The sequence below is a fragment of the Aricia agestis genome, chromosome 1 (genome assembly GCF_905147365.1).
Source record: "Aricia agestis chromosome 1, ilAriAges1.1, whole genome shotgun sequence".
NCBI lineage: Eukaryota > Metazoa > Arthropoda > Insecta > Lepidoptera > Lycaenidae > Aricia > Aricia agestis.
In genome coordinates, this window is record NC_056406.1 from 19642446 (window position 1) to 19662542 (window position 20097).

At 38.2% G+C, this 20097-nt stretch overlaps 2 protein-coding genes across 3 annotated transcripts; one reads left to right on the forward strand and one right to left on the reverse strand.

The window, feature by feature from the left end:
* Window positions 1–51: 51 nt before the first annotated feature.
* LOC121727310 (katanin p80 WD40 repeat-containing subunit B1) lies at window positions 52–10062 on the reverse strand. Of its 2 annotated transcripts, none has more exons than XM_042115079.1 (16): window positions 9798–10062; window positions 9587–9717; window positions 9181–9514; window positions 8903–9101; window positions 7121–7271; window positions 6812–6986; window positions 6641–6718; window positions 6427–6483; window positions 5470–5655; window positions 4152–4283; window positions 2995–3097; window positions 2562–2685; window positions 2111–2251; window positions 828–940; window positions 667–741; window positions 52–589 (listed from the first exon to the last, which is right to left on the reverse strand). In XM_042115079.1, the coding sequence occupies exons 1-16, from the start codon at window positions 9826–9828 to the stop codon at window positions 334–336; spliced, it is 2286 nt and encodes a 761-aa protein (XP_041971013.1). In that variant the 5' UTR covers window positions 9829–10062; the 3' UTR covers window positions 52–333. The 2 variants fall into 2 exon arrangements, with proteins under 2 accessions (XP_041971013.1, XP_041971005.1); XM_042115071.1 differs by having other exon boundaries at window positions 53–589; window positions 6584–6718.
* A 6404-nt stretch (window positions 10063–16466) lies between these two features.
* On the forward strand, window positions 16467–18578 carry LOC121732375. Its single transcript, XM_042122240.1, has 2 exons — window positions 16467–16650; window positions 17632–18578. The coding sequence occupies exons 1-2, from the start codon at window positions 16467–16469 to the stop codon at window positions 18561–18563; spliced, it is 1116 nt and encodes a 371-aa protein (XP_041978174.1). The 3' UTR covers window positions 18564–18578.
* Window positions 18579–20097: the final 1519 nt, after the last annotated feature.

Sequence of the window (20097 nt, forward strand, 5' to 3'; positions counted from 1 at the left end):
ATTAAAAATTAAATATAAATTAATTTTATTGTTAAAATGTCAGTCCAAAATCCAAATAATTAAATTAAGTAGAGATTATCTTTGATTTATATAAGAATTCACAAGGTTTCTACATTACAAATAAATTTTCCTTAAATATAACAGTTAGTCCTTTCAAAATAATAATATTACTCCTAATTTGTATATGGCGAAAGTGTCTGCTGTTCGTTTGTACAAAAATGTTTTAAGTGTTAAATTACGTGATTAAGTACAAAATATTAAAGTGTTTATGCTACTTGAGAATACACAACTTTAATAGTAATATAGCTGCATGGAGCCACCAGGGTGATTTCGTCAGTCTAGCCCTTGCTGCATGAGCGTGTGAAGGTCTCTAAATGCAGCCCCAAGGCGGCCCTGAAGGGTCTGTCTTTTGAGTAGGAATGCTCGTATGTCTAGAAGGAGACGATGTATCTGCAAACATTTTGCATATCGCTCCTCTCGTGGAATGTCCACACCTAATGTCCTTACAGGTGCACTAACATTTGCACGAACTACTGATGAGAAATTTCTAACTATTAGTCTTAAAGCATTACATCCACATTGCATGTACCTGAAATTAAATTGTATCATCTTTAATTATGGGTTTGGCCTTATAATGATTAAAGTTATAGGCAAAAGCAAACTTACGTTTCATATTTACTCTGCAATAATTCATATATTTTGGGCAACATAAGTAAGCATATGTCCAAGTTCCATAGTGATCTGAAAATTAAAGTTTGATTAATTTAAAAAAGAATTAAAAGTTATTTTGTAATTATCAGCACTCCATGTGATAAAATAATACTTACGGTTTATGTGCCATAACATTGAGTATATCTAAGATGATTGAAGCATCTTCCAAAGCTATCACAGATTCTAATGCAGATTTTAAGCTCTTGTTTATTCTGACTGAGTGGAAAATCTGCAAAAGAGGAAAAATATTTCAAAAGCTCGTCAGCTCCTATATACGAATAACTCTGAACGCAACTTCAAGGATACATAATATTGTTATGTAGTTTAGAAAAATCATAATAAATATTATGGAATGGTAGGGCAAATAATAACCTAGTCTGAGAGAACAATATAGTTTAGCTCTTATCGACAAGAGCACAGAGTTCTAATGGTTGAGCCATTAGAACTCTGTGCTCTTGTCGACGTACCTACCCTATCTTCTCACACCATACTTTAATAATAACTATTTACAACCATGAGTACAGTCTTGATATACCATCGACGAAATTGATTCCTAGGCAATTGACGGACCTTCATCAAGTGGTCGGCTTATTCGACTAAGAGCTGACGACCAAACCGGTAATGTGGCTGCAGCTATAGTAAAACTCTGTTAGCTACTTCCCTGAAAAACCTTTGCTGATAATATCTGCGTGCTGGCAGGCCGTGGGCGGTGGGTGTAGTTACTATCGATCGGGTGGTGGGAAGGGGCTGCCAGCGTTAATTAAAAGTAAGAAAATAATAATTATTTTCCTGTAGGTTCAGCTGTGTTGGCCTTTTTTCTGAAGCGAGATTAGTTATTTTTTATTTTTTATTTATTAGTATGTAATCCAAAAAAAAAAAATAGCCAGACAAAAATATTGGTGGGAAGGTACTGAAAACAATTGTTGAAATCGTTGAATTTCCTACGAAAATTCGCTAAGAGGTAGACAAAAGCGGACGTGGAGGGGAAACGCTCATCACCCTCCTGCCGATGGAATGATAGTTTATAATTTTCAGCGAATTTTCGTAGGAAATTAAACGATTTCAACAATAGGCATAATGACTATTTTTTTCTTATCGGTCGAATGGGTTTGACATAATATTATCGCGTCCAAATTACTAAGGGTCTTTCCACAAGACGTATTTTTTGCGCACTGACGACGCGCGTTTCTGATGCGCTTGTCTTCTGCATGTTATCATCGCGTTTTGGCAGATTATAAAGTTTAAAACGTGTCGGCTTCCTTCCGTTTGCTGAGCGTGCAACTTGCGTTTGTATCGATACAAACGAGCGTAAAAAACGTCATGTGGCCTTTCCACACTTTTAAGTCCGCCATCTGCCTAGCAATCAACTCCTCTGAATTCTGATAGTACAATAGCGTACCTGCAGCGCGCGCTGCCTGGCGGCGAGCACGGCCATCATGGAGTCGTGTCCTCGCATCATGACGCCCAACACCTCCTGCTCGCTCGGCGCCGCGCCCCCACCCCGCGCGCCGCGCCCCGCCCCCAGACGTCCCGCGCCGCGCTACACAATATATTATTTATAACAACATCAAATCAACATGTTATGTTACAGAAGTTAAAATGCTAATTAAATCAAATAATTACATAATATAATATTGTTTGTTACAACCTGAATAAAGTGTGAAACGATTACAAGCAACGCGTGAGCTCCGAGAAGGTAAGCATAATGAAAATACGTTTTTCACAGCAAAGATTTGCATTGGTAAGTTAATGTTAGTCGTGATCTGTCTGCTCGAGCTTGACATAACCAGACCAAATTACGTGTGCATCTGCCGAATCAATATATCTGACACTACATAAGTGTAACATACGGGCAGGAACTCCTCAAGGTCGAGGCCGACGGGGCGGTCGATGGTGTAGGGCACAAACTCGGGCTCCGGCGCGCTGTCCGCCGGCGCCGACACGTCCTCCCGGCTGACGCTCTCCATGCGTACTCTGTAACATTTATAGACATTGCTGCTAATTTAATACTGTTCATAATAAATACCTAACCTACATAATAAATAACTTAAATTTCTATGTATCTACAGCCTTCCTAGCCGGCCAGCCATCCTACTAGGGCCTACTTATAATTTAGTTTAAAGATAACCCTTGGTTAAATTACAAAATATTTCTCTTATTCCTTGTCATATTATGAAAGCATTTAGCATGATTTGAATTAACTAGGATTGGCAAGAGGTAGAGGCCTTGAATAATAATAATAACAGTCAATGATAAACTTATTGAAATAAATATTAATCTTACCTGGGGTTTTGTGTAGGTGGTCTAGTAAAGGACAGTGATCTTGGTCCTAGCGTAGGTGGGCCCAGCGATATGTCGCTGTTACTTGGACGGAGGCTGTTAGGAGCTGTAAAACAGGGATAAATGAAACAATAATATAAAATTGACAAGTCAAATGTATGACAAAGTACCTATATACTATAATATAATATAAAATATATTGGAATGTACGGATGTTTGCTACGCTTTAACGAAAGAAAATTCTTTACGGATTCTAAAAAAAATTCGATATCCTAAAAAAATGTTTAAACTATGGATTTTACCAACTACTGGTAGGTTACTGCATTTAGGTAGGTAAAGCCGCCGCGGACCAAAGCTCGCTATGTTGATGAATACAGTAGACCCTCGTTAATCCGGCCCCCGGCTAACCCGGCGCCGCTTGTAATCCGATACGACTATCACTGGTTAATTTAGGTACAGGCTGTGCACAGGGCCGTCTCTAGCCCATGTGGCGCCCGTGTGCAAATATTACCCTAGCGCCCCCTAGCAAGCGCGTGGTCAAAATGAAATGTTTTTCTATGTAGAGATGTGGAGGAGAGTGTGCCGATCGGCGCTGAAATGTAATACTTGGGTTTGGTCCTGAATTCTGAATGATCTTTACCCCTCATTTTCGTCGATCGGCACTAAACTGAAGTGTCCCTGAATAGGTCCCCTAGGACCGCGGCGCCCGTGTGCAACGCACACCCTGCACCTAAGGGAAAGACGCCCCTGGCTGTACATAAACATTATTTTGTCCAATCTTTGTTTAGGTACTTACCTACGTAATTTTTTGTTACAATCCACGACGATTACAGCTAATGAGTACTTAGCATTAGAAAAATGTAGTTGAGATAAAACCTTATTATGTATAAAGCGTCTCCCAGACAGACACGGCCTGCGGTGGCGGTGGCGGTCAGTCGGATGGCTTGGCCGCGTGGCCGCGTGTGTCTGTGTCGTTCCTAGAACACTCAGTCATCCAACTGACCGCCACCGCCACCGCAGGCCGCGTTTGTCTGTGAGACGCTTTATCTTTTCGATTCGCTTTTATAGGTATCGTAATGTGTAAAAATCCGACACGGCCGTGCAAAACGTTTTTCAGATTAACGGGGGTCTACGATATACATATTGAAGTTAATACATACCAATATCGGTCGTTGATTTTGTTTCTTTGTATGAGTTGTGTCGGTTTAATGTCGTATTGGATGAGAACTGGTTAGCGTTGGATGTCTGAGGCGAGGAGAATACGCACTCCTCTTTGTTACTCCCAATATTTCCTGGTAATGTTATATTGGTTAGTAGTCAGTAATTATTAATAATACTTATGGTACCTACTTTAGGAATGATGCCTAGGAACTAATGTTATCCTTAGGAATAGGCTACTTGACCTAATTTTCATGCTATCTTCATGCTAATCGCTTCTTAATCATTCATTTTCACCAAAAATACTAATATTTTAATATTTTAAACAATAGAAACCCATAAAAATGTTGATTGAAAAATATGCCTTTTAAATGGCGCCGAAAACACGTCACGAAATGACGTCACATGCAAATCGGAAGTACTACAATTAGCGTTTTCGTCAGTACAAATTAAAAAATATAAAATCATATTTTCAAATCGACTTTATTTATCAATCAAAAGCTTTTATTTGATGATAAGGGTGACTACGGTTTCCTAGGCCAAGTTCTACTAGAAATATAGCATTTGTTCAATGAAATTTAATATAGGACATTAAGTAGCCTATTATTACATATTTGTAAATAATAAATATTATGTCTATTATTTTCCATCACCATATTATTGTTTTAAAAAGAAGTCAGTCTTTATCTTCCACCTGGCTTCTAAATTTATTTATTGCATATTAAGGGCCTGTTTCACTACTTCCCGATAAAGTTCCTGATAGGCTATCCACAACTTTTTTGACAGATTCTCCATACTCTGTCAAGTTAATTGGTGGAAGCCTATGCTTCACTTATCAGGAAGTGGTGAAACAGACCCTAAATGTTTCTTTGGCCAATATTAAGATTTAAGAGCCCCCGCAGACTGCAGACTTTCTATTGGCCGATAGTTTGGTTTGGTTGGGCTGTTAGCGCGCACACTACTCCAACTAAACAGTTGAGTGGGTGGTGAGTGCGCAGACTAGACAACAGTTGGCCGATTGCTCTTACACGGTTCCATTCACAGAGATAGATTTTTGAATGGAAAATTTTACATGATTCTGATTTCAACCGAGTCGGCCGACTAAACAATCAGCGTCGTGTGCGCGCGTGGAAGAACGTCGACTTAACCGTTAGTATTGGCCGACAGTTTGCCGATGGTTAAGTTTGAAGGCAATCGTATAGCCCATCAACCTGCGCACTGATGAAAAGCCAAACTAATATGTCGGCCGATTAAAAGTCTGCAGTCTGCAGGGGCTCTTATAGCATAAACAAATATTAATCTATGTAAAAAATTACATACTTGTGAATACTTCTGTCTTCTTTTCCACAGCACTATAATGTTCCTTGGAGGTGGGTATTCTGGAGTAATTGTCAGCTCTGTAGCGCTGTGGGGGTGAGGGCTGCGGCGGCGGGCGGGGGGGCGGCTCGTCCAGCATCAGGTCTCGCAGTGAGGTGCTCACTGTCGTCTCGAGTTTCGTAGTCGGCTCTAACAAGAAATAAATATTAATCTCAATGTCAGTCAGGAAACTTAAATCTTTAAAATGGAACAGAAGCCTTAGGGCGTTCGCTGCGTTGAGCGTGTGCCCGTCGCGGGCGGCCGCGCCTTGCGCCCGCCTGCGTCTCAACGCAGCGCTGCTCTATGGGATGACATGAAACATAATTCGGCCGGGTTATTGCCGCTCGCGCCTATCGGCATAAAGTTGCCACGTACATCATACAAAATATTTTTTATTTTCAAAAATATACATATGCATAACTTGCACGATTCGATAGTACTGCTATAGCTAAATCGTTCTGGTGCGGGAAAACAACCACTGAACTGTCACGATGTAGGTAGGTAAGTTTTGTGAATAAAACACACTTTTGATCTAAACCCGGGCGCGCACTAGCGGCCAGGCTGCGGCGGCCATCGAAAGTATGGTGTGGCCGCTTGTCAGCGTGCGGCCAGGTGCTGCGCGTGGTCTATGGCGGTTTCATACTGAGGTATCTATCTCGATGGCCGCCGCGGCCTGGCCGCTGCGGCCTGGTCGCTGCGGCTTGGCCGCTAATGCGCGCCCGGGCTAATCTTGAGTTGTCATTTACTCCTGTACCTAATCTCAACAATGCAAAAATATAGTCAAATATAATACTAATATATATTTATTTTTGTTCATAATTTAAAAGTGTTTTGGCTGTCAAACTACAAATTTATAATTTGGGATTACATCTCATTCATTTATGTATTCTGAAAAATTTTAAAACATTTTCTAGTGATTACCTGTTAAAGAATAATCTTCTGACGATAAACTCGTAGCTGGAGGAGGAGTCCGTGTTACTGTAAAATATATTTTAAAAAAAATATTACTATTACCCAGTCAAGTGTAATATTATAAAACTTACAATTCAAAATCTATATCATATGAAAATATACTTACAAGCTCTAGAAGGTCGGAATATTTCAGTGTAGTCATTAATATTAGGTATGAGAGCACCTGATTCCTCGTCAGCTTCTGTGCCAGACGTAGACTCTTCTGCAGTCTTCTCATCAAGAATTGTAGATCGATGTATAACTAAAGAATTTAAAACAACTATCTAAAATCTTTTCCTTGATTAAACACTTTAAGACTTTAAAAAAGTTAAAATGAAAATGTATAGGAACTTACCCTCCTTAGGTGGTTTTTCTTTGGAAAAACTTTTCCGCACTGAATGTCCTTTTTGAAATGGTGAACGTTCAGGTGCTACTGTTGTCTCCGGTGGTGGTGGTCCTCCAAACGGGTGTACTTTATTGAGATCAACAACTGATAGGACAACATAGGTTGAATGGAATGAGCCAGCTATCTGTAAACATATTTTAATTTTTAACAGATAAACTTTTAATAAACACAAACTGACAAATGAAAGTAGCATTCCGTAGTGAATAAGTAATAATTTCCCCTATCAACAATAATGAAACTATAAATAAAATAACTTACAAGTTGAGTTTGAGCAACTGTCATATCATAGATTTGTCCCCAATGTCCGGGCACTGTGTCCAGAACCCTGGCTGGTTCCCAACCTATCACATGCAGCCCATCATTCCCACAACCTAGTAATGTCCCACCATCTTCACTAAATGCCATATTCCTAAAATAAAAGAGCAGCATCTTTACATTGTTATAGCCATGTTCAGAAATTGGTGATGATGAATACAAATTTTATAACCTCATCAATCATCATCATCATCACTAATATACTGAATAGACACATAGTTTCACTTTGCGAAATATTAGCAAGAACACAATACACACAAAGACACAACACATATCGTTCAAAACATTTCCTAGGCCCAAGCAAAAACACAATTTCAATACAGGATCAGGGTTTAATATTACCCCTGATCTGTATTGAAATTGTTTTTTTTCACACCTTACATTTCGGCCTGTCTTTCGACAGGGGTTGATTTTTGAGAAAAATTTATCATTATATCATCTTTCTGCTACCTGATTGACCACATGTATGTGATCTATAGTTGAAAACGTACTTCTGAAGCCTGCCTGTCTAGCCTGATTTTCATCTAAAGTTATCGAGGAAGGCTATAGGCTATATTCCTCTTTAGGAAAAAGTGAAAAAAGCGGGAAAAAATATTAGTGCTTATCTCACGAACTACTGGAGCAATTTTTATGTTATTTTCCACAGATATAGAGTAGACCACATGAGATATACGCTATTTATTTGCGGGAAATATACCGTATCCGTGAAATTCCTAATTTACGCGGGCAAAGCTGCAGGGAACGTCTATCTTATATCTTAAACGAGCAATTCTTGTATATATATAATTGGAATCTCGGAATCGGCTCCAACGATTTTCATGAAATTTAGTACATATATAGGGGGTTTCGGGGGCGATAAGTCGATCTAGCTAGGAATCATAGAAAATGTCTTTTTTTTTTCCTTCAAATTTTTAACGAGGCTTAAAAATGAACTTGGTATCTATGCCAGCCTCATAGTATTATTCAAAATTATTAAAAATTAAACTATGCGGCCCTCATTGACAATAAATAAAATATTATTAAAGTGCGGGCCTCTTGCGAAAGAGGCGACACCAAAATAATATTAATGTCATTTTATTCGTGTTTTATCGAATACCGAGCAAAGCTCAGTCAAATAGCTAGTTAATAATTAAAAAAAACAAATCATATGCTGTTGTTGCACTTGCCAAAACCTCTGTGTGTATTTAGCATAAAGTTAATATACCTAGCGGAATAGAGAAACAAAGGCCTGAGCAAGAGAGATCAGTAACACTGCGTGGTAAAAAGAGACGTGTGATACATGACAGCAGCACTCTTTTTTTGACGTCCAGTCGGCATGTGCCACACGTTGACAATTTAATTTCATAGAATTTATGTTCAATCATGCTTGTGTAAGTGTATACGTACACATATTTTTCAGACAGATGAAAACCTATTTCGGTTACGCTTGACAGCTCGAGATTGTTGCTCTATTCCGCTAGGTATATTAACTTTATGGTATTTAGTCAAGTTTTCAGGAGTAGACAACAAACTATTTTATTTAATGATTGAGTGACAAAAAATATTATATTGTATGAACTAAGACTTTAATATTTTAGTGATAAGTCCATCAATCATTAAATAAAATAGTTTATTGTCTCCCCTGAAAAATTGACTAAATACACATAGAGGATTTGGCAAGCACACCAACAATATGCAAAGGCAAAATAATGGCCATATTCATAAAAAATACAATATTGCACTAACCTTATTGATGTGTTGTCTTTTTCAAATTTGGAAACCAATTGGAACTTTTCCATATCCCAGAAGTTAACAGTTCGGTCGGCACCGCAACTGGCCAGCAAGAATTCATGAGGGTGGAACTTTACACATGTCACTGCAGATGTGTGCTCCATAAACTCATGTAATACCTTTCCGATTCTAACATCCCACACTTTTACAATACCTTCAAAATAAAAATAAATGTATTATATTGTATAATGGTAATGTAATGGTAAACACATAAGATAAAATTCATACACTACCATCCTCACAAGCTGAAGCAATCCATTGGCCATCAGGACTAAACTGTAGACTGTTAACCGCCAAACGGTGACTTGAATAAGTTACAATGCAACCTCTTTTTCTTGTGTCCCAAAGTTTGATGTTGCTGTCACACGAGCCTGTAGTCAGATAATCTCCATATGGATGAAAATCCATACATTTTATTGCACCTTTGTGACCTGTGAATGTTCTTAATAATTTTGCAGCTTCAAGGTCCCAAATCTTTAAAGCACCAGTTTGAGATCCTGCACAAACCAAATCCTCAGAGTGTCCAAAACAAACACACTCCACAGGAGTTGTGTGCCCACTGAGACTCTGAAAATTTCATAGAAAAAGTGAGTTGTCAATTATACAAGAACAAAAATAATTTATTTTGTGCTAACATACCATTAAGCATCCTTGTCGTCCTATAGCCCATAAATTTACTTTTTTATCATCACCACCTGTAGCCAAAACTTGATTTGACTTGTGTCCCATGGCCAACGAGTTGACATTTGCTTTGTGAGCTACAAACTCTTCTGCAAGGATATAAATTCCCATATTAGGTGTTGAATTTTTACAAGAATTAAACTTTAAATAATTGTCTTATCACACTTACGTAGCTTCCATGATCTCCTATGTGTATCCATTTTATTAAATTAAATCCCAAGCACTTAATTTAGAAAAGTAATTATACTAAGCTCATGTTAGTTTTACATCAAGACGAAGTACCTACGTCCTGACACAATAAAAATAATAAATGGGAAAATGTAACAGAATTTTCTTCTTAAACTAATAAAAGGTTAGGTTTCCTGAAAATATAGGTTCGAATTTGAGAATTTAGGACTCAAAAGATTTTCATTTGTGAAATTATTGTGATTGCCTGATTTACATCTGTTGACAAGCAATTGACAAATGATAATGATTGCATTTGACAGTGACAATATTTTTCTTTTATGACATTTCGACAGTATATAAAAAGTCTATGCTCTTATTATTAGCATAGATAATACAATATAAATTATAAACAGAGACTTCGAAAAAGCGCGGGAATCTTCGAAAAGGGCGGTCGTGTTTTCTGGAAATTTTTAATTTTTGTTTTATTTATTGTAAATATCTTCGTTAGTTAGTTTTCTTTTTATCTTATTTTTAGTTTCTTTTAGTTTTTATTTTTATTTGTGCATACTATTTGGTAAGTTTTTTGTATATATTCTGTAAATATGGATGAGGACCCAGGGTGGCTGGAAGGCCCCCCTGTTGGCCAATTTATTACTATTCATACTACTGAAAATGTAATTACTCAAGTATGGACACAGATTCGTCAGTTAATAACAAATCTACAAACCGCAAACGCCCTGCTGCATCTAGATCTCGCCTAGGCGAGTATGCAGAAAATGCAATAAAAAGATTAGGAAAAATCCTGACAAAACAAAACCTGACATCAACTGTATGCGCTTGAGTGACACGGAAAATAAAGAAAACCTGAATAATATCCAAGAAGTACATACAGCTGGCGTCATTGAAAAACATCAGGGCTTGGTGAATCCTCGTGTTAGTCGTTTGTTGTACACCGACACTGACTCTACACCTTATGTAGTACATGTGCAAAAAGAAATATCATCTCCTAATGGAAACTGCACTTTACATCCCGTCGAATTTGGTCGCTTCCTTAAAAACCATAATATTAAGAATATAGAAAACGGTAGCCTTAAGAGAATTGGCAGGAATAGATTGTCATTATCTTTCTCTGTATTTTCTGATGCAAATAATTTTATTACTAATGAGAATCTAAAACAGAACAATTACAAAGTTTTTCTTCCATCTTTTCAAGTTAGTCGTGTTGGCTTGGTTAGAGTTATTCCAGCCGATTGGTCTGATGTTTTGGCCAATATTACTTTACCGTATGGTTGTGGGGACATTTTGAAAGTAAGACGCTTAAAGAAAAAAAACATTGTAAATAATACTATACAGTTTGTAAATACAGAGTCAGTTGTTTTTACATTTGATGGCCGAGTATTACCAAAAATAATTTTTATGTGTTATAACTCCTTGCCTGTCGACTTGTACATCTATCCCACCATACATTGTTACAATTGCTGCAGGTATGGGCATGTTAAGTCACAGTGCAGTTCAACCCCCAGATGTTTCCGTTGTGGTCAGAGTCATTCTGGTGAGAAATGTTCTGTAGATGAAGATTCTGTTTTCTGTTGTCTTTGCCAAGCTTCCCATATAGCCACAAGTAAGAATTGCCCTGAGTTCCAACGACAAAAATTTAATTAAAGAGTCCATGGCTCACAAAAACTTATCCTATGCCGAAGCATCAAAACTCCACCCTCCTATTTCTAAATTATACTCAACAGTTTTAACCTCTTCTAGTCCATCCCCTTCATTTATAGACTCTCAAAAACAAAATTTCTCATCGGTCACCAAAAACTCTGCAAAGAGGACAACCACAGAGTCATATAAAAAAAACAGTCTTCCGACAACCTAGAACACCACCTAAGTCAGTAGGTGGGTATAATAAAACTGTTCATTTTAACTTAATTAAAGATTACAGTCCCCCATCGGGTTCAAATGGCACTGCTTTGCCTACAAATGGTGATAATAATAATAATATTTCAGTGCCCGAATTAATTACAGCTATAATTAATTATCTTACTCAGTCAAATATTTTACCGTCATCAGTTTCACCGTCCAACGTAGCCTCTGTAAGTAACTCACCTGAAATTAGCTCCCACCATGGATTATCTGATCCAGTGGAATGTCGCAGTGCAGTCAGCAAAAAAATGAAATCATTTATTTAATAAACAAATATCACCCTCTTATCTTTGCTCTCCAAGAAACATGGCTTAAGCCAGAATCTCTTTTTAAGATTCCTGGCTATGCTTGTTTAAGAGAGGACAGATCTGATGGGTATGGCGGTGCAGCCTTACTCATCTATCATCGTCATTCATTTGTACATATTTCACTTCCATCACATCTGTAAATAACATCTGTTTTGTCTCATTGTATATTCCACATCCATCCTATTCAATATTTTAAGAAATTAAGAACATAATTAGCCTTTTGCCAAAACCTTTTGTAATACTTGGGGATTTTAATGCCCAACATATTTTGTCTTGGGGTAGTAGTAATAACAATCAATGGGGTTTTGAAGTACTAGATTTATTAGATTTCCATAAGTTATGTATTTTCAACACAGGGTTCCCAACACGGCAAACTGCACCTAACGAGGGTTATAGTGCCCATGATTTGTCTATTTGTACTTCAAATTTATCTTCTCTTTTACACTGGTCAGTTCTATCATCTAGTCACGGTAGTGATCACTTCCCTATTCTTCTGTCTCTCTCCTGTAAAAATTAAAAGCAAAATCAGCCTACTAATTCATCATCATTAAAATATAACTTAAAAAATGCAAAATGGGAAAAGTTTTATCATACACTAAAAAATAAACTACCCCATCTTCCTAGTATATCACCAGGTAATGAATCTGTTTGCGCTGATGCTCTAGCATCTGCTTTTATCGAATCAGCTGATGAAACTCTTCCTATTAAGAAAACACCTAAATGTTACATTCCATCACCTCCTTGGTGGGATAATGACTGTTCAGTCGCTATACATAAAAGAAAACAGGCTGAAAGAGAATACTCGTATAATAATAATTCTACCTTTGAAAACTATGATATTTATTGTAAGTCTGTTATCGATGCAAAAAAAATATTTAAGAAAAAGAAGTCTGCAAGCTGGAAAAAGTTTTGTGAATCTATCTGTCCGGACACACGTGCTTCTATAGTTTGGACTTTGGAATAATATTAAAAGGTACAGGTCAGCATATAAACCTCCTTTTCATCCTATGCCAGACTCTTTAGCCAACGATTTTTGAAATTGACTAGCACCTCCTTCAGTATCACTTCTCCGTCCATCACCTTTAGGTGAAGTTAGCCTTAAAGATCATAACTCGCTTTTTACTCTTCAAGAGTTAAAAGGTGTTGTTGCAAATTTAAAAGACTCGGCTCCGGGCATCGATGGTATCCCATACTCTTTTTTTAAACACGCTTCAGATGAAATTTTAAATTATTATTTGGATTTGGTTAATTTAATGTTATTAAGAGCTCACCTGACTCTAAAAATCAAACATCGTCCTTCTCTCTTCACACTCACGCCCGTCTTTCATATGCCAGGTGAAAAAGGACGGCGCGGAATCATTGCCGAGTTAGTTTTACTTGAATAAAAGACGAACTATAATGATTATGAAAAAAATGTTTTGAGCAAATTTTTTAGATATTAAAAAATATTAAAGAAAAGACAGCAAACTTCGAAGATCCAAGCAAAAATGTGTCTAAAACAAGGTTTTTTGTAAAAAAGAAACTATCGAGCATTTTTTGAGTAATCGTGTTTTCGTCTTGAGCATTTAATCTTTATGAACTAAAGTTACTTGTGTCAAAAAATCAGTTTTCTAGACCTTACAGATTTTGAGATCTAGGTTAAAGTATGTAGTCAAGTTAGGGTCATATGGGCTTGTAGTGACTAGTGTACTACATAGTTAAACTTCTTTTATAAAACCTTATTACTTTGTACTCTTTAGTTTATGATATTTTGACTTGTTTACTTTTTGATATATTTTGTCATTACGTTAAAAATATTCAGCTTGAACATCGAGTGCGTAATTTTATTACTTTTTCTCCTTTGCACCTTCTCAACTAAAAGTCGGGCAAGCGACCACCCTCGCAATCCCGCGAGGACCTTGCTCACTTCAGGCTCTTAACGGGTAATATTCCAAATTCATGAAAAACACAGAAGGTTATTCCCATTTTAAAACCTGGAAAACCTCCGTCTTCAGCTTCTTCCTATCGCCCCATAGTCTTATCATCAGTGTTATTAAAGATTGCAGAGCATCTCGTAAAAAACCGCTTGGAGTGGCATATTGAAAAATATAACCTCCTTGCCCAAAGTCAATATGGATTCCGAAAAGGAAAAGGTACTAAAGATAATTTAGCTCTTTTTATCACTGACGTTCGTATTGCTTTTACAGAAAATAAATCAGTTTTAGCAGCTTTTTTGGACATAAACGCAGCATATGATAATGCAAGGATAGATATTCTCAAACGAAAGTTAGATTTATTAGGTGTTCCGGAAATTATAAGTAATTTTACTATAAACGTTTTATTGGAAAGATTTATTGCTCTGCCTTTACAAGATACAACGTCGACGGAGGTGCGGGTTGTTGATAAAGGGCTGCCCCAAGGCTCAGTGATAAGTCCTCCTTTGTATAATATTTATTCGTCAGATATAGAGGATGTAGTGACTAGCGTGACTTCAGATTTGGAATCATATATGTTAACAGATATAGATGGTGAATTGTATCTTCTGCAATACGCCGATGATTTAACAATTTATGTAATAGATCAATCTATTGCAAGAGCCTCCATTAGACTGTCGCGAGCCCTAGCACGTCTAAAGGTATGGTTAGATGAGAATGGATTAGATCTTTCAGTTAGGAGCTCCGGCGGGTTCGAAAGCTAGGAGAGCAGTGGTTGTTGAGGAGGTGGGGTGAGGACCTGGCGCAGGCCCAGTACGATCAACGTACTGCTCAGGCTCTGCGCCCAGTTCTTGCGGCGTGGACCTTCCGCCTTACACGGGTGCTCACCGGACACGGATGTTTCGGTGCGTACTTGTGTAAGGTCGCCAGGAGGGAGCCTACGCCAGCCTGCCATGAGTGCGGCGCTGCGGAGGACACGGCCCAGCACACCCTCGAGGTGTGCGATCGTTGGGCCGTGCAGCGCCATGATCTCATGGCGGTGCTAGGGCGCCATGTATTCTGAAAATATATTTTATTTAAGATTTGTTCAGAAATTGAACCAATTGTAAGTATAGAAAACGTTAAGGACAGCTAAAAAGAGTAAAATTATTATTCTTTAAACAAAAAATTAAAACCGACTTCCAAGGTAATGGTAATAGTAATATTATACTAAAATGAACTAAAAAGTATAGTGGACTTTACATGTCATGTCAAGTTAAAAATTTTCTCCGCAAATTTTTTCGATAATAAATAGAAAAATCTATACAAATATAGCAACAAAGTGTAAAACACACCCTTTTCAGCACTATTATTACCATCGTCAGTAATTCACAGCAGCCCAAGCGGGCAAAACCGTGAGTACTGAGTATCGACCCGAGATAATCTCCTCTGAATACTCGAACTCGTACAAGTGTTGCAAAATAGTATGTAAAAATATAAACAATCTGAGAAGCCTTCTTCCGTTTCACACCTTCTGACCAGCCTGTCGAGGGAAGACGCAGCATAATTTTCACACTTTTAAAGATATTATCTATCCCGATCAATTTGTCAATAAGTAATAAAAAGAAGATGTAGTCATTGATCTAAGAGACGCAAACAGCGGGTAGACTGCTCTGGCATCGGCATCGGAACCGGCAGCAGCTCTTCATAAAGTTCACGCCATAGAAGTATTTGATATCGTTGGTTCACGCATCCAAGAAACAAGAAGCAGAGGAAAAAGTATTTCTAATATTATTAAGTATTTCTAATATAGTGTATTATTTTTATCTGTTATGAATTCAGGTAGTTAAGTATTTATCCCTTTATTATAAATAACCTTTTTTTTTTTTTACTATATTGTTTAGATTTTAGTTTTTTTTTTTTCTTTTCTATTACGCGCCCTTTGTAAATTGTTTTAGTTTAGTAATTTCTTTTATAAGCTTTACATGTCGGAGACTGCGAGCGAACCGATCAACTTCATACGCTGCCAGTTTTGCAACCGGTCTTTCAAAGGGGTAAGAGGCCTGAACATTCACATAGGTAAGACACACAGCCACAGCCCTAATGTCAGTAACACACCCACAACACCCCCAACCCCGTCATGCGACATTCCTTTCTGGCAAAAAATTTCAAACTACAAATGGTCACTACCCATCCTTAAACGCATCCCGAAAGGTGCTAGGATTCAAGTAGCCAAGCAACTTTCATCCATAATTAGAGAGGTCATTTCGCATCCCGACAGCTGCCAGCGATGGGAAAGTCTCCTCACTTTTCCGTTCCTTGTCCTGCATGCAATCCAAGATAAAAAAAAATCACTCACTTCCATCATCAAAAACAACTGCTCCAACTTTAACAACCACACCATCAATGCCTCTCTACACATTCCCCTCCACATTCCACATTGCCCTCCGTGATAAACATCCCACACTCCCACCACCGAACATACCTCCTTCGTCTAGTCCTTCTGTGCAACCCGTAGAGGCCTCCATAAAGGATCTGAAAAACGCGATAATGTCTTTCAGGACTGGGTCGGCCAGCGGTTACGATGGTCTAAGTCCCCAGCACCTCAAGGACTTAATCAGTGCATCTGAAGACTCCAGCAGAGCGCTTCTAGAGGACCTGAAGGCCTTAATAAATTTGATGCTATCTGGCAAAGTCCACCATAGTCGCCCCATAGCGGTCGGTTGCACCTACCGTAGAATCGCATCTAAAATTTGTTGCAAACACATTACAAAGAAACTTAGAGAGATACTTTTCAGCCTGTACAACTTGGCTTCGGGAGTAAGGGTGGATGTGAAGCCGCCGTCCACGCCCTCCGCACTTATATTAAATCCAAAACCAGTCAAGTGATCGTGAAGGTTGATGTAAAAAATGCCTTCAACTCCGTATCTAGAACTGCTCTGCTCAAGGAAGTCTATAACCACATTCCCGAAATTTATGAATACAGCCTCCAAAGCTACGGTGCCAATTCGACACTTCTATACAACAGCGATTGCCTACTATCGTCTACTGGGTGCCAGCAAGGCGATCCTCTGGGCCCCGCTATTTTCAGCCTTGCCATACATTCTACAATTACATCCCTCCAATCTGAATTTAACGTCTGGTATTTGGATGATGGCACCCTCGGTGGAGACCCGGCTACAGTTCTCCACGATTTGCAGTTATTAATAGAGAAATTTAAATCAATAGATTTGGATTTAAATTTCTCCAAATGTGAGCTTTTTTTTAAATAGCCCAATCGCACAGCCGCACGACGTAATAATGTCTGAATTTAACAATTTGGCCCCTAGTATCAAAATTCTCAGTAAAGAATCCCTCCGCCTTTTAGGTGCCCCCATTTTCAACGACGGTTTTGAGCCTTACGTTTCGGAACAAAAACAAAAATTCGTAGAGTCTTCTGGCAAACTCGTCGCAATAAAATCCCATATGGCTTACCAAATAATTCGGTTTTGTTTGTTTGTGCTCCAATTTACATATGTCCTGAGGTGCTGCCCTCTATGGGAGTATCCCAACCTTCTTTCCCATTTAGACACCATTTTAAAAGACACAGTAATGAATATTTTTAACTGCCATATCTCTGACACCTCATGGGCCCAAGCTACTCTCCCGATTCGTTTCGGTGGCTTGGGTCTTAGAAGTGTGTCCAGCGTGTCTCTTCCCACCTTCCTTTCTTCAGCTCACAGCATCCATCCTCTCTTCATTCAAATCATCACCAATTCTTTTGGAAACATAGGCATTGTATCACTAGCTGAGGCGATCGACGCTTGGAAACGTGTTTGTCCCAGTGACGTTCCTGTCAACCCCAACATCCAAAAGAATTGGGATGAACCCCTAATAAAATTGGCACAGTCAGAGATCCTAAGTTCATCGTCCACTACAGATCGCGCGCGTCTCCTGGCGTCCGCTGAGCCGGAATCAGGTTATTGGCTCCAGGCATACCCATCATCCAATACCGGAACACTGTTAGACAATCATACATTCAACTTATCAATCAGTTTGCGACTAGGAGCTAATATCAGCGAACCCCACCGCTGCCACTGCGGCGCCGCAGTAGACCGCCAGGGTCACCACGGTCTGTCTTGTCGACGCAGCGCCGGCCGCCAGTCCCGCCATGCTTCCTTGAACGACGTGATCCGCAGGGCCCTTGCCTCTGTCAACGTGCCGGCCACTCTCGAGCCGAACGGTATCGCACGTGACGACGGCAAAAGGCCCGACGGAATGACGCTCGTTCCATGGAGCCGCGGGAGGCCTCTTGTTTGGGACGCCACCTGCGTGGACACGCTAGCGGCGTCACATGTGACGGCCACAACAAGGGAAGCGGGAGCTGCGGCGGCACAAGCAGAGACAAACAAAAGAAGAAAATATGAAGCACTGGGGAATGATTACTTTTTTGTACCTTTCGGGGTTGAAACCCTGGGTCCGTGGGGCCCTGGTGCCAAACAAATGTTCAGAGAGTTATCCCAAAGACTGGTTGAGAAAACTAACGATCCCAGAGCTGGCGCTTACCTCGGCCAGCGTATCAGTCTTGCGATACAGCGAGGTAATGCTGCCAGCCTCTTGGGTACATTGCCCGCAGCCTCTGACTTAGATTTAGTTTTTTATATATAGTCTTTGTTTTATATTTTAGCATTATTTATAGCAATTATTACTTATTATTATAATTATTAGTTAAACACTTTATTGAACAATAAAACCAAAAATATGCAATTTCAAAAAAAAAAAAAAGTATTAAATAATTCTTATTCTGTACTCAGTATTAATTCTGTTCTCAATCTTCATTATTTTTGCAATCGGTACCAGCTAACCTAATCGGCAGTTCTGTGACAGAATAGGTATAACTGCAACTTATATACTTAGGACTGGTACCGACTTCAAAATTATGAAGATTGAGTACAGAATAAGGATTATTTAATACTTTTTAGTTCATTTAAGTATAATCTTAAATGAACTAAAAAGCAATAATTGCTTATAATTGCCTATTTTTAATAATTGCTTATAATTGCCTATTTTTAATAATTGCTTCAGTAACAAGTGCAACAGTATGTCAAACTTACTGGTACAAATAAAGTTGGGATAGCTCCTTTAACCAAAATAGTATTTATTCTACTTTTTCTTTAAAAATTTTCAATGAAATGTTTGCTACATATTGTTGAATTTTTCTTGGGATTCCAACCAACACGCCCAATTAATTTCAGCCATTCCTCTTATTAGAGGATCTTGAGGGAATCTGTAAAACAAATGATTATGATAAATATAAACCTTCCTCTAGTTTTAGAGTCAGTCTATATTATAGTAGTTATATTATATTAGCTATTAAATAAACAAATTATAAAAATAAATAAAAATTCGGACGCCCCGCCCCACTCATACATTTTGATACGTCAGAAATTCTTTTAGTATGATGGGTCTACAACAAAATGTATGAACAGAGTGCGTTCCGCCGGGCGTCCCAATTTTGCTGATCAGAAATTTCGGATAATGTGCGGCCGGGCTTAAGTTGATAAAAATAAAGGTAAATGATTATTATTTTAGTTTTATGTTAATGTAAAATATCGATAAGCATATCGATAAATTTGATTCAAGCACTAGCGTATATGTAAAAAATTTTGATAAAAAATTTTTGTTCAAAATTTGTGTAATTTAAGAACAATTGTACCTTTAGTTACGCAAAATATGAAAGTAAAAGGGAGGATTCACTATATTTTATTTGAAATAGAGAACTAAAGAGCTACGAAGTGTTTATTTTTGCTATATTCTGTATAGCAAAAATAAACACTTCGTAGCTATTAGGACATGAAGATTAATTACCTGTAAAATGTATATTTTTCAGGATTATTCTTATGATTTACACTGCTAACACTTACAGCACAAGTCATCATTTTTAAATATAATAATATTTATTAAAAATAACAAACAAATTGAACAATATAATGGAAATACCGAAAGGGCATAAAAACGACTGACGACTTTTGACGACCTGTCAAATAAAAGTGGTTACAATTTTCATTAGACTGCCTCTCTCTTTTCATCTTGTTATAATTCCATAAAGGATTTTCTTCTCTCTCGCACTCTTTGTTGGTCTTTAGCATTATAGGTTTATGGTCGGTAGTATATACTGGAGAGAGCCTTACATCGGTGTATA